The sequence below is a fragment of the Hibiscus syriacus genome, unplaced genomic scaffold (genome assembly GCF_006381635.1).
Source record: "Hibiscus syriacus cultivar Baekdansim isolate YM2019G1 unplaced genomic scaffold, ASM638163v2 tig00111238_pilon, whole genome shotgun sequence".
Classification (NCBI taxonomy): Eukaryota; Viridiplantae; Streptophyta; class Magnoliopsida; order Malvales; family Malvaceae; genus Hibiscus; species Hibiscus syriacus.
Window position 1 is genome coordinate 425,943 of NW_024063030.1, and position 14,062 is coordinate 440,004.

At 32.8% G+C, this 14,062-nt stretch overlaps 2 protein-coding genes across 2 annotated transcripts; both read right to left on the minus strand.

The window, feature by feature from the left end:
* Nucleotides 1-791: 791 nt before the first annotated feature.
* On the minus strand, nt 792-6,696 carry LOC120157178 (indole-3-acetaldehyde oxidase-like). Its single transcript, XM_039168410.1, has 6 exons — nt 6,691-6,696; nt 2,020-2,613; nt 1,744-1,977; nt 1,575-1,631; nt 1,094-1,283; nt 792-1,012 (listed from the first exon to the last, which is right to left on the minus strand). The coding sequence occupies exons 1-6, from the start codon at nt 6,694-6,696 to the stop codon at nt 792-794; spliced, it is 1,302 nt and encodes a 433-aa protein (XP_039024341.1).
* On the minus strand, nt 6,623-8,360 carry LOC120156931 (transcription factor DIVARICATA-like). The gene is made up of 2 exons (XM_039168198.1): nt 7,929-8,360; nt 6,623-7,148 (listed from the first exon to the last, which is right to left on the minus strand). The coding sequence occupies exons 1-2, from the start codon at nt 8,300-8,302 to the stop codon at nt 6,836-6,838; spliced, it is 687 nt and encodes a 228-aa protein (XP_039024129.1). The 5' UTR covers nt 8,303-8,360; the 3' UTR covers nt 6,623-6,835.
* Between the last annotated feature and the right edge of the window lie 5,702 nt (nt 8,361-14,062).

The window sequence follows — 14,062 nt, forward strand, 5'->3', positions numbered from 1 at the left end:
ATTTTTTTAAGAATAAAAGACAAAAATACAAATTTTAGAATTTTAGAATTTTTTTAGGATAATAAGTACACTTATTGGTATTTTTTATTTGATATAAAATAACATAATTAATTTTTATTTAGTAAATTTTATATTTAAGATTTATATACAAAATATAAGAAGATGTTAACAAATAAGATTAAGAATCTAACCACGTATATTATCAAATATACATTTTTATAAAAATATATAATATTTTGAAGAAAGAAAAACATGAAAATTTGATTCATGCTCTACTCATTTAAATGTTTGATACATTAATCATCTATGTTCTGCTCATTTTCATCAAATATTACAAAGGGATAGACCGAGGGAAGGTCGAAGGGATCGCATTTTAAAAAAAATTAAAATTAAATTTTTATTTTATATTAATAATTTAATTTTATATCTTTAAAATTTTATAATTTTATATTCCGTCGATTTTTAATATATATTCCTACAAGTTCACATCAATCACATCATATCCTTCGTTCGTCTCATATCTTAATAGAATTCACTGCAGCACAAAGTTTAATGACCACATTTATGTAACATAGCTAACGAGTGGAGTAAAATTAATGAGTTTTATATAACATCTATCCCATTATCTGTTATTTTTATATTAATATTGTATTCGTATTCTACATATTTTCCTGTCACAATTTAGTTTTTCTTATTTCCAGAAGTTCTTTCATGTCTCCTTTTCGACATAACTAGATGAAAATGTATACACGCCGAAGGTAAAGTTGAAGCAAGCAGCCAGTAGAGTTGCCTCACTTTGTGCCCATTGTCCACTGCAAGAACTTCTCGACGCTGTCGAGCCCGCACCACTCTTTCACAACCGGCATGATGGCTGGAACCTCCAACTGGAATGCTGTTGAATTAGATTCGACAACGCCATTCCATGAACCAAGTTGCCTTCTGGCTTCAACTATGGCCGCCCTTGTAGCACAGGGAACTGAAACCGCCAGAATTAACTGCGGCTCACCGGATGCTGCAAAACAAGAATCGACGAATGTTGTTGATTACCAAAGTTTTCAAAAAATGAATGTTGATGGGAATTTTAAAAGCTTGCCTTTTGAAGAAAGCAAACGTTTCTGATGACGTCTGCTGTTGAGGATTTCGACATTGAATTGTTTGGGAATGGTGTCCAGTGTAGGGACTTTATAACTCCATGTTCCATTTGCGGTCACTAATCCATCTGAGTTTGTTGGATATTCTTCAAACATAAAGAATCCAATTCCTTGAACATAAGATCCTTCTATCTGCAAAACAAGATTGTTTCCTATGTTAATCCGACTTGCATGAGTACCAGGTACGTGTTCGATATGAATATGCTCAATTTTCCTTTTTTCGTTAATTTTCATATACTTGAAGTCTGTATTCTTGTATCATGTCTAAATATGTTAAAGATCAAATATTGAATACAAATAGAAAAGTTCAGACTGTAAACACAGGCTAACCTGCCCTAAATCCACAGCAGGGTTCAAACTTTGGCCACAGTCATAAATTATATCTGAGCCCAAAATTGTGGTTTCCCCAGTTTAAAGGTTTACTTCCACCTGCAATGCCACATCTTCACCATTAGTAAATATGAAATCAATTAGTACAATCTGTTATGCAAATGATGAATATCGTTCACGTGTCAAATTACGAGTGTTGGATAAGAATACGCATACGTTATGAGTTCACAGAAGCAGACTCAGGTATAAAAAGTGTACTTGCCTCACTCACTGCTGCACCATAGTTTAGGTAATGCATTGAAGCAGGCTCAGGTATAAAAAGTGTACATGCAGATAAGTTCACAGAAGTTTGATATGCGTGCATTGCATGAGAGATGAAAATAGTGAAACAAAAAGGATACCATAGGTAGTATTCTAGAAATCGGACCCGGAAATGAAGCTGTAGGGGATCCAGTTTACGGCTCGACGATTGGTTCAATTGGAGAGAAGATTTCATCTAGTTTCAAAGTGGAAAAAGAAATGAATTCTGAGTTCATACCTGAAGAATCAATGTCTCCCATTCAAGAGTTCCCGTTTGTTCAATCAACTTTTCCTTAAGAGCTGTAAGCCTCTCAACCAAGATGCTGCAGCAAAGTCTAACTGCTTCACAGCTCGATTCCGACGTGGTGCTACCACCAGTGATACCCCCTTGAATCAAACTCAAAGTATTGGATTGAATGACTCTTACTTTCTCCAAAAGCTCTTCAGTGCCATCACGTTTGATCAAACCAAGACCATATGCAGCCACTTGTTTCACTTTGGTCCATAGACCCTGACCCATATCAACCCTTCCAACTTCAACAACAATGGATCCATCTCTTAGGTTGCTTACTTTCCCAGGGGTTGGCCTCACATTCACTTCTTGAGTAACCGGCACACGTGAAATCCCTCGTTTCCCCCATTTATTAGATCTGTTGAATTCCTGTATCATTTCAGTCCTCTGGTGAAAACTTGAAGATGTGGCCAACTTACCCCATATTGCAGGTAAAGTACACCCCAATGGTTCACCTGAAGCACTCTTGTAAAAGAATTGGAGGCTGTTATATGTATGGAGATTGATACTTCGAACGGTGTCAACTTCAACGGTTATAAACTATGAATTATATTGGTTTGAATTACATAGTGTAAATTATGTTGAATGATTATAGACTATGAATTATATTGGTTAAGAATTGGAGATTATTATATGTATGGAGATTGATACAGTAAAATGTTATAAACATAGTGTAAATTACATTGAATGGTTATAGACTATGAATTATATTGGTTTGAATTTACATATGAATGATATGTATATCTACGTAATGAAGATAATATAATAAAAGTTATTGTCAGTGGAATGTCGTACGACGATAAACAACCAAATAAACATGTTTTACAATAAATCTAATTATAGAGGTTGTAAAAAGAAAATATAGTGAATGGTTATGTATGAAAGAAACATGTTCCTTTCATTGAATGGTTACATATATTTTATGTATATTGTTGTAAAAAGAAAATTTTATAAATTGTGCTCAAACGGGAAATGATATAGTATAATAAATAAAGAAATGTGAAAATATGATAAGATATTAAATGGTTATGTATGAGGATAGTAAAATATTATATTATAAAGATTAATCCGTTAAGTTTTAAATTAAACAGTTTTAGATTATGATATGAAATATTATTAAACTGCTCAGATGCTATGCGAGTTCGAATATAAAGTGGAAATTAAATATTACATTATGATTTTATGTGGTTAAATAATATGAGTCTAAATGATTAAATTTAGAAATTTTAAAAGAAACAAATTTTTTGCCATTTTCGAACAGTAATTGTTATACGAAAAGTGTGACATTCTTAGCTTGTATTCGGGTACGAATGTGAGTTAAGAGTGTTACATCGAGCAAGTGCTTAAAAGCGACGGTATGGTGGTATCAATAGACATAATTAAAATATGATTTTATCAGATCTCAATCAGTAGGTTAACGTCGAGCTTAGACGATCGTTAATTTTTTAATGAAAAATGATGAGTTTAAAATATATGAATACTCAGGTGACCATTTTATAACTTTTTATTGTATGAGAACTCAACAAAAGAACGCAATGTCATATAGTCGAAGGTCCATTTATGTACTTTACCCTTAATTTTAGTAACTTTTTTTATATTTATTATATTTTAAATTTTAAACAAATTTTTTGAATATTTGCTTAACTTAAAGGTTAAATAAACCCTAAAATTTTATTAAAAATAATTAGTTAAACCCATAAACTTTAGAAAATTAATTAAATCTTTTTGTCACCTCACCGTTCATAAAACAACAATATCTTAATAATTTTATAATATTTTTAGATTTATAATTTTTAAATTTTAAATAATATTTCATTTTTAGTTTTTATTTAAATATTAGATAAATCCTCAAATTTTATAAAAAAAAATTAAATTCCTCTATCACAACTACGTTCACAAGTGGATTAACATGTCAGTACCTATGGATTACTATGTCAATATTATTAAACTATAACGATCAACGATAATTTTTATTGAATTTTTTATAGATTAATTTCTCATATTTAAAATTTTAATTAAGTGTAAATAATCATAAACTTTATTATTATTATTATTTTACTTCGCATCCCAGTAATAAGGATTCGGTTCATGATAACTGTTTTTTATTAGTTATTCGTACGATAATTTGAACTTTCATTAGAATTATCAATATCACTTAATTACTGAAACATAAGAATTATCAATAAATATTTAATTTTATGTAAAACTAAATAAATGTTTCACTTTCATATTAAATTATTTTGATTTTATTTTATGAATTTATTATAATGTCAATAAGGCTTTTGTGTCATTCTACTAACTACATTATGTCACTGATATGCATGTTTAATTTTTTAGATAGAAATGTTTATTATTGTCGCCGTTGTTATTACTCTTCTTTTTCTTATTATTATATGATAACCATAATCACAGGGCTTTTTATTATTAATCCCATGTCCATACTGATTCAAAATTTGCCAGTCAATGAAATTATCAAAATAAAAAACTCAAATAATAAAAAATATGATTAAAGAATAAATTTTTCTTTAAGATTTTTTTCTTTATTCTTCTTTTAAGTTTTATCTTTTTGTTTGTCTAGGATGATGGTGCCACCATTGGCATTCAATGAATGCCCATGGGTTGGAGTAATTATGGTTATTTTTTCTTCCATATTATTTTATATTTTAAATATTTAAATTTCAATAATTATTTAATATTTTTATATAAAAATAGTCGATATTTTTTATTTATTTTTTAACACTTTATTTCAATGCTGAATTTAATATCATATCTTCAATTAAAAATTATTTGATTATTTTAATAATTTATCCTTGGTTTAGATTCTTAATTAATTTTTTAATGTTGATAGATGCTTGCAATCACACAGATAGTTCATGCTTGAGTTATAATAAATTTCTATTATCAATATACTGTTATCACTAGTTTTGTTTTTATGTCAATATTAATAATGTTTATCATTTATCGTCGATTGTGATGTTTTTCGTATTTCTTTTAGAGTTTTTGATTAAATTTTTTAAGTTTTCTTTATATATCATTTAGTGATTAATTTGTATAAATTTATATATCATTAGAATAATAACTAAACATCTTACAAGAAAATGTAGTTATTATTCTAATGATTATATTTTTACATATAGAAATATATACACTTAAAAGAATGCATAAATTATTCTTGGGATTCATGCTAAAATAAATTTTTCGAGTAGATGCCAAAATAAAATTTGCGAATTCATAAATTTATGATTAGATTAATTTAAATTAGCAGTTATAAAGATTTATGATGAAGAACTTTTTAGATTAATATATTTTATTTATAATATCAAAAATTCAAAATTTTGATGTTATTTTAAAAAATTTACACTTCGTCCTATCAAATTAGCTACTAATTATTATATTTATATTATCTCTTACATCATATTTAAATTCTATTTTGATTATTCTTTTATTCTTAAAAAATAAGATTAGACCATAATTAGAGATTCAACAATAAAGCCACTTACACCCGGATAGTTTCGATAAAGTAAGGTGCCGACTAAGAGGATAGTTTGCGAATGGAGCAAACTCATTTAGGAAAATTTTCCTCACCTCTACAATACTCAATCTAGATTAGTCGATCAATAGATTTGATGTCAGTGATTAATTAAAAAAATTAATTTTTTTTTTAATTTATTATAAAATAATTACTGCAGAGAGATAACATGATACATTAATTTAATAGTTAATATTTTTATCACCTCAATTATAATTAAAATATTATTTTAATATTTTAAATAATATCAACATAAAATTTTAATTATAATTGAAGAGTCAAAAGATATATAAGTAATTAAATTAACAGGCTATGTTATCCTCTAATAGCGGTTATGGTTGCTATAATCATTTTAACTGATTAAAAAATTAATAATTATTTTTTAATTTTTAAAAATTATTTAAACATAATTTAACAACATCTAGTATACCGGACCAAATTCTTTGAACAAAAGCTCCTTCAGTCTGCAACATCTAACATATCGGATCAAATTTCTTTTACATTCAAGTCATGCAAAGTTGCATTGTATTCAAGCTATAATCTGACTTATAAATCCACATCAGGATTTCAGCTTTGCCCCCACAGTCGTTCGAGTATCAGTCCGCTGTTAGAAGGCTACCTCATCTGCAATGCTACAGATTCGAAATAACAGTAGAGAGAGTTTGAAAAAAAATTAAAAATTAAGATGAACTTGAAAGCAAAATGAAGCAAGAAAAACTTACCTCGGTCACTGCCACACTATAGATTAATGCATGAAAGAAAGGTTAGGTAAATATGAACTTGCAGATAAGTTCAAAGAATTGATTTAATGAATAAGCTTGCATTGGTATCAAGCTGTAGTAGATAAAAGACGATGAAAGTTGAAACACTTATGCTAAAATGATTCGAAATAACAAAAAAGGTTATTTTAGAACTATTCAATTTCAACTTTGAGTACATGCTACAATTACATCAAAACTCAAAACTATAATAAACATCAAGATATACATATTGCTTTCATGAGTATAATCAAGCATACATGCACACATATATACATGCATACTGATCTATCTACATCGGAAAACCATAGTTTTCATACTCTAAGTAACCTTCATTCGAAGTCAAATAGTTCGGGGGGGGGGGGGGCAATTGTTGCAATAGAGATGCCTGACCACTTGACATAGGGACTTGGGTTTACATGCACATATACATATTTACATACATACATACGTATGTACTTACTGACCGATCTATCTACATCGGAAAACCATAGTTTACATGCTCCAAGGACCCTCCATCCAAAGCCAAATAGTTAGGAGGGGGCAATTGTTGCAGTAGAGATGCCTGACCACTTGACATAGAAACCCAATTTTGCTCAACAGGTGCATCGACTGTTGTAATGTCATGAATGCTCGATCTTTTTCTTTCTTTCTTTACCGAACTCTGTCTAAGAAAGTATTTCTGAGCATGGCTAGCCACTTGAGTAGGTGTTCGAGTTATCACTACATTTCTCGATATACTCCGCCAATCACCCTTACCAAATTTCTGCAGACCAATTAAAAATAATCTGTTTGCCATATCAAAAACAAAAAACATGAGCAGAAGAAAGCAATCATTCATTCGGTTCAACACCAGATATAACAACAAGAAGTAGCATCAAGTTGGCACCTAAGATATAATTCAAAACAGAACAGTAGTTAACAATCCTATGAACAAAATCAATCCATAAAATGCAAAAACCTTTATGAACACTTAACCTGCTTGCTATATGAGTGAAAATAAGATGAAGAAAACAATTATTCATTGAGTTCAACAAAAGATAAAAAGAGAACTGGTAGAATCAAATCAGCAACTAGCACGGAATCGACAACAGAATGGTTGATTAACAATGCTATGAACAAAATCAATCAATCAAATGCAAAAATCTTCAAGAAGATTTAACCTGTTTGTCATATCAGTGAAAATGAGTTGAAGAAAGTATCATTCATTCAATTCAACCGATAATTGAGAACAAGTAGCATAAAAAATCAATTAATAAAATACAAAAAGCTTTTACAGCTATTTGCTTTAGATAGAGCATCTCTTTCTTTCTTTTAAAATCCTTTGACAATATGATTTAGATAAATAAATTCTAGTTGACAACTCAAAACTGACTAAAGTCAATATAATAGACCTAAAACACAACATTTACTATTCAAGCAATCATATAAAAAGTAAAAAAAAAAAAAGAATTCTTGTTAAAATCATCTCTAGATTTTAGACTCAATTATATTATTCGATTTAACTTTTCTCAGAAAATATTTATAAAACAACAAAAAGGTAATATAAAAATCAGAAGTCAACGTACTTGTGTTCCTCTTCTGTCCACGGAGTTCCTTTCCTTTTCTCATTGTCTTTTGAAGTGAAAGATATCTGTTTTTCAGAATCACAACTAGATAAGGCAGATGAATCATCAGCATAATTAGGAACTTTAATTCGACCGGCATCGATTTCGTAAACATCGTGCAAAAGCATATCAAAATGCTCTTTCACTTCGCCGGCTGACTTTCCAGGAATCCTGTCGGCAATCTTCTTCCACCGATCTGAGATTTCTTCAGGGAAGGTAACCAACGCATTCTCAAACAGCTTATCCTCCGAACGAGTCCAGTACTGAGTGGTAGAATCCCGTGTCGACGAGCGAGTTAAGAAAGGATTAGAGGTATTTTGATTTTGCGGATCCATATTCTTTTGCAGGTGTAGATGAACTTTCTTGAAGTTTTTTGCTTTACAGGTCCAAATGAACTTTCTTGAAGCTTTTATATTGCAAATGCAAATTTTTTAGAAAAAGACGGTTATGGTCTGAACTTGGAAGGGTTTAGGCATTTTGTATTTTGTTTCTTCAGTTTCTCTAACGAGAATTCTTAGTCAGCACGACTTTGTTATAATTGGAAAAGTTTTGTTAATAATCTATAAATTTAAGTATTTCTTTCCATTTTCCTGTTTTTCATTCCTAATAATAAATATTTGTGTATGTGTACTCTGCTGTAAACAAAAGCAACCTAGTTAAAATTGTTATAACCTTTACTATTAGAATCAAACTAATTATTGAAATTGAAATTTTAAAAAGATAATATTTTAAAAAATAAGGTAAACTTCAGATATCATTACTCTTTTAATTTTTAATTTTTATATTAAACTTTAATTTTATTTCAATTATACCACTAAACTATTAAAATTCAAACAATATGAAAACATAAAGAAAACATCATTTTAATGCAATTATTAATATCTAAAACAACATCATTTCTGACATTAAATTTTTAACTTTAAAAAGATATCGATAAATTTTTAAATATCTATATTTTTTATATTATATTTTCTCAACCGTCTATGACAATCGATCTTCATCTACCATTAATTGTCTTTCGTAATAAAATCATACTAAAATGTTTGTAATTTAGTCATACTTTTTAATATTAATTTTTTACGAAGCTCACCTAAAATCAACAAAATTAAATAAAAATAATAATTTAGAAAGATTAGAAATAAAATTAATTTTTATAATTAAATTACGAAAATAAAACAGCACCCAAGTTAGATGACTAATTATGTCATCTACCCAATTGTAGAATTTAAGTCTAATCGGAGGCTTTATTATCAGAAAGGGAAAAAAACAACCACCACCACAACAATTTGTTTATTGTTTGGATATACGACAATTTTGTTTATTGCGTATGTGTGGTGTATCCATGGGGTCTTTTCATCTATTGGACAAATTCGGTACATTTTCGGAGAAAATTTCTAGTTGAAATATGATATTGACATAATACAGTAGCTTGCTGAAGTTCCGTTCAGGTTGTGTGAAGAAACCATTGAATAAATTGAACCAGACAGCCTGCAGATTCCCGTAGCTTGCAGCCTAATGTCCACTGTAAGAACCTCTGAATGTTATCAATCCCGCAAAGCTCCTTCACGGCCGGCGTGGTGGCAGGTACCTGCAACCGAAATGCCTGATCAGACTCATCTTCGCCACCCCATGAATGAAGTTGTTGTCTGGCTTCTTTAAAGGCTGATCTTATAGCACAGTGAACCGAGACCGCTAACACTAACAGTGGTTCTCCAGGAGCTGCAAAACACACACATGATAGAAGTTGATGTGAAGTATCATGTTTACCAGTCTCATAACTTTGTGATCTTATATTCCGTGCCCGATGCATGAGCTAATGCCAACAATAAAAGGTAGCATCTTTGATCGCCTCGAGTACCAACTACGGTACCACCTAATACAGATAGTATAGACAACGAAAACGTGGGTATTAACTAGTCCATAACAAGAACTCCTATATCCATTTCGTCATTAGAGTGCACTTTCAAGTTTCAACTAGTATTTGCAGGACTATGAAGCAGTTTCTTCAAGGTAAGTGTTTCTCCCATAATCGAATATATGGAGTTTCCTACAAAAAATAGGGTATCTATGCTTCAACTGCAATTCGTTTTACTAAACTTCTCAACTCTATTAATAGCTTTTGTTTCTAATTTGTGAGGCAAGGCCATTAACTGATCTGAATAAAGAGTAACACCACACTAAAGGACATGTCAGAGTGCAAAAAAACATGAGATAAAGTTTGTCCAAAATGATACAGGAATTAAGTGCATATATAAGCAAATATGTTGTGCAGAAAACGAATCGTAAACTCAAATAAAAATGGAGATTGATATTGCAGAAAACAGGCCAAAATGATACAGGAATTAATTTCCGCCAGTCAAGGACCCCTTTCACCGAATACACACCGTCACCAGAACCTGCCCAGCACACCCAGTCACGGATCAGTCTATTACGACGAAAATCCTGCAGAAAACGGATGAAATCATTCCACTGCTCGTTCTCCCAGTCAAAGAGAATTCTTCTAAACGTTATGTTCCAATGCCAACCCCAAACTTCCTTGGTACCAAAGTCGGCAATCACTCCAGCTTTGTTACATGCTAATGCGAAGATCCTTGGGAATTTAATTTTAAGCGGGGAATCCCCAAGCCACCGGTCAGACCAAAACAATATGGATTTACCATCCCCAACCTACAAAACGAAATTATTTCTCAAGCATTTTCCAAACTCATCATCCTTGAAAAAATATTTAATTATCCCATTCCATGTCAAGGATAGCCGTTGAAGTTTATGCCCGTTAGGGAGCAGATTCCTCTCCTCATATTTATACTTGCACCTGATTACTTGCTGCCATAAGCCATTTTTAAGGTTAGCGAATCTCCATACCCATTTACCCAACAATGCACGATTATGAATACTCAAGTCGATAATTCCCAAACCCCCCGATCTTTAGGACAGCAGACCGAAGACCATTTCACCCACGGAATCTCTCTCTTCTCAGAGGAACCACCCCAAAGGAATCTTGACATCAAACCAGATAATTTGTTGTAAACTGCTATCGATAATTTAAAGATCGACAATTAGTAAATGGGATGGGAGGAAAGGACCGATTTAAGGAGGACAAGTCTTCCTCCAAAGGGCAGTACATTTGCTTTCCAACCAGATATTCAGAATTATGTTTGGGGCTGAGAGGGAGACCCAGATATTCAGAGGGGAAATTTCCCACATCACAACCCACTGTCAAAGCCCAGCTGAAAACTGTAGCATCAGGAACATTGATTCCATATAACTTGCTTTTCTTCATATTAATCTGTAATCCATAAGCAAGTTCAAAAACACGAAGTACTCTTTTGAGGTTGCAAACTTGTTCCAAAGATGCGTTGCAAAAAATTATTAAGTCATCTGTAAATTGTAAGTGAGAGATTTTTATCGACTCTTAACCGCCACTGATTAAAAAACCCGAAAACAGGCCTTTCTGAGCTGCCTTTGTAAGCATTTAATTTAAACTTTCTCCCACGATATTGAAGAGTAAGGGAGAGAGGGAACACCCCTGTCTCAAACCCCTAGCTATCCCGAAAGCGTCAGTAGGCACTCTATTTACAAGGACCAAAATCGAAGTGGTTGAAATGCATCTTAGAATCCAATCGCACCATAAACCTCCAAAATTCATTTCCTACATAACCCGAATCAGAAACCCCCAATCCACCGTATCAAAAGCTCGCTTGAAGTCAATTTCAAAGACTACACCCATCTTCTTCCTTCTCACTAGTTCATCAATGCATTCGTTGGCAATAAGAGAGCAATCCAGGATTTGACGACCTGGAAGGAATGCGAACTGAGAATCACTAATAATGGAATCCGCACAACTTCGCAAACGATTCGCCAAAAACTTTGACAGGATTTTATACATCCCACCCACCAAACTAATAGGACTGAAATATTCTACCTTTTCCGGATTGACAATTTTCGGGATAAAAGTAATGAATGAATGATTAATATCATCTTCCCAGTGATTCCCCTGATGGAAATCATTAAAGAATCTCATAATTGGATCCTTGAGGTGCACCCAGAATTTTTTTGAAGAAACACATGTTGAACCTATCGGGCCCTGGATCTTTGTTGCCATCCGTAGAATTTATCGCACTCCAAACTTCCTTTTCCTCGAAGGCAACTTCCAACAAGGAGGCCTGAACTGATGAGAGTCTTTTGAACTCCAAATTGGTATTTTCCACCTCGATCGCTGTTTTGGAATTGTAAGCCTTGAAAAAGAAATCAAAAATAAGACTTGGATCTGAGACAGAAGTACCATTGATGTTAAGGATCTTAATGGTGCTGACTCTCCGCCTGTTGAAAGCCATAATGTGGAAAAAACGGGTGTTTCGATCCCTCTCAGTGAACCATTTTACTCTGGATTTCTGAAGCCACGCGCGTTCCTCTTTTCTCAATTCTTTGTAAAGCTGGGATCTTAAGAGCCCCAACCTAACTGAAGCACTGTGACTTACCACCCTGCTAGAATTTATCTTCTGATCTCTGAATATTGCTTTCAAGGGATAAAATGGATTTGTTCAAATCGGATTTACGATTGCCAGACCATTTCTTTATTGCCATCTTAGATTCCTTGAGCATGTCAAGCACACCCATTCTTCGATTTCCCTTTTTCAAACTCTAAAAATTGGAGGCCATCATATCTACAAAACCCTCTTCCTCCAATAAATAATTAAAGAACTTAAATGGTTTCGGACCGCTCGGACAGCCCACACAACTGAGGAAAATAACATTGTGATCAGAGATGGATGTCTAATAGATTTTGCCCAACATCTAGAAAGGTCGAGAGGAATTGTGTATTCAACAAAAAACGATCCAGCCTAACCAAAGTAAGAAGAACCCTATTACTGTTCCACGTAAATTGACCTCCCAGAAGAGGAAGGTCAATCAACATAGATGCATGAACAAAATCATTGAACACCTCCATAATTGTCAAGTTAGGAATGCCACCAAGTTTCTCATCCACTTTCAGGAAGGCGTTGAAATCACCACCCACGCACTAAGGCAAACAATGACTGCTCAGGAACAAAGACAAATCCTCGAAAAACTTCTCTTCTCTGAATCAATTGAAGGACCATACACATTTATAAACCCACACTTTCAATTACAAGAGTTTACTGTCCCAATAATCGCAACAAAACGCCTCGAAACAAATTGGCTTTTCATCGTAAAGAAATCCTCGTCCCATATACTCAGCAAGCGTCCAGCCGAGCTTACTGAAGGAGGAAAACAAAAAGAATTCCTAGCCTTATTCCACAACTTACGGCGCACACATAATAAAAAGTTTAGCCTCTTGAAGAAATAAAACATTTGGATTTTTCTGGGAAACAAGTCTTCTATCTGCTCTGAACTTTTCACCTCTCCCTAACCCTTTAATACTCCATGAGATGACAGACAAATTCATTAAAATGAATCAAATACCCGTAAAAACCAGAAGTAAACTATCTCCCCGACTTGAGAGCCTTCTCAATTTCACACAACTTCCTCATCATCACCTTCCTACCACCTCTAAAGGAAATTTCAAGAATTTTTCTTACCTCCTGCACTGCCCTAGCTTCCTCGTGACTTCTTTTTGAATTCGAACCCTGATGAGGAGGGGAATTGAGGCTATAAAAATCATCTTCTTCCAGAGCTTCACGGATGGATTTCCTAACTAAGCATCTGTGCTCCGGATTAAAAGCTTCACCGCCAGGTCTAGAGGATGAGCGGGGATCATCGTCATTACTAACAAAATGACTTTGCATGTTCTTAGATCTATCATGCCTTACCAAAATTTGAGAAGAATCTTCTATAGTACTATCCAGACCCTCAAAAGTATCAGGGACAAACTCCAATGAGCCTAAGTAAGACCTGAAATTAAGAAGGGAGTTACCACCCAGACCTAAGAGAAGAGCCCAAAGAAAGACAGGCTTCATTTAAGACCAGATTTACTTTTGGCCCATCATCATGGCATGGAAGGCCTAAATCACCATCTAACAATTGGCCTGTAGGAAAGAAAAAAGATTGAATTGAGGAATTATGACCCCCACTATGACATCCGGATACCAGGTTTCGAGGCAAGTCTGTAGAGCCAT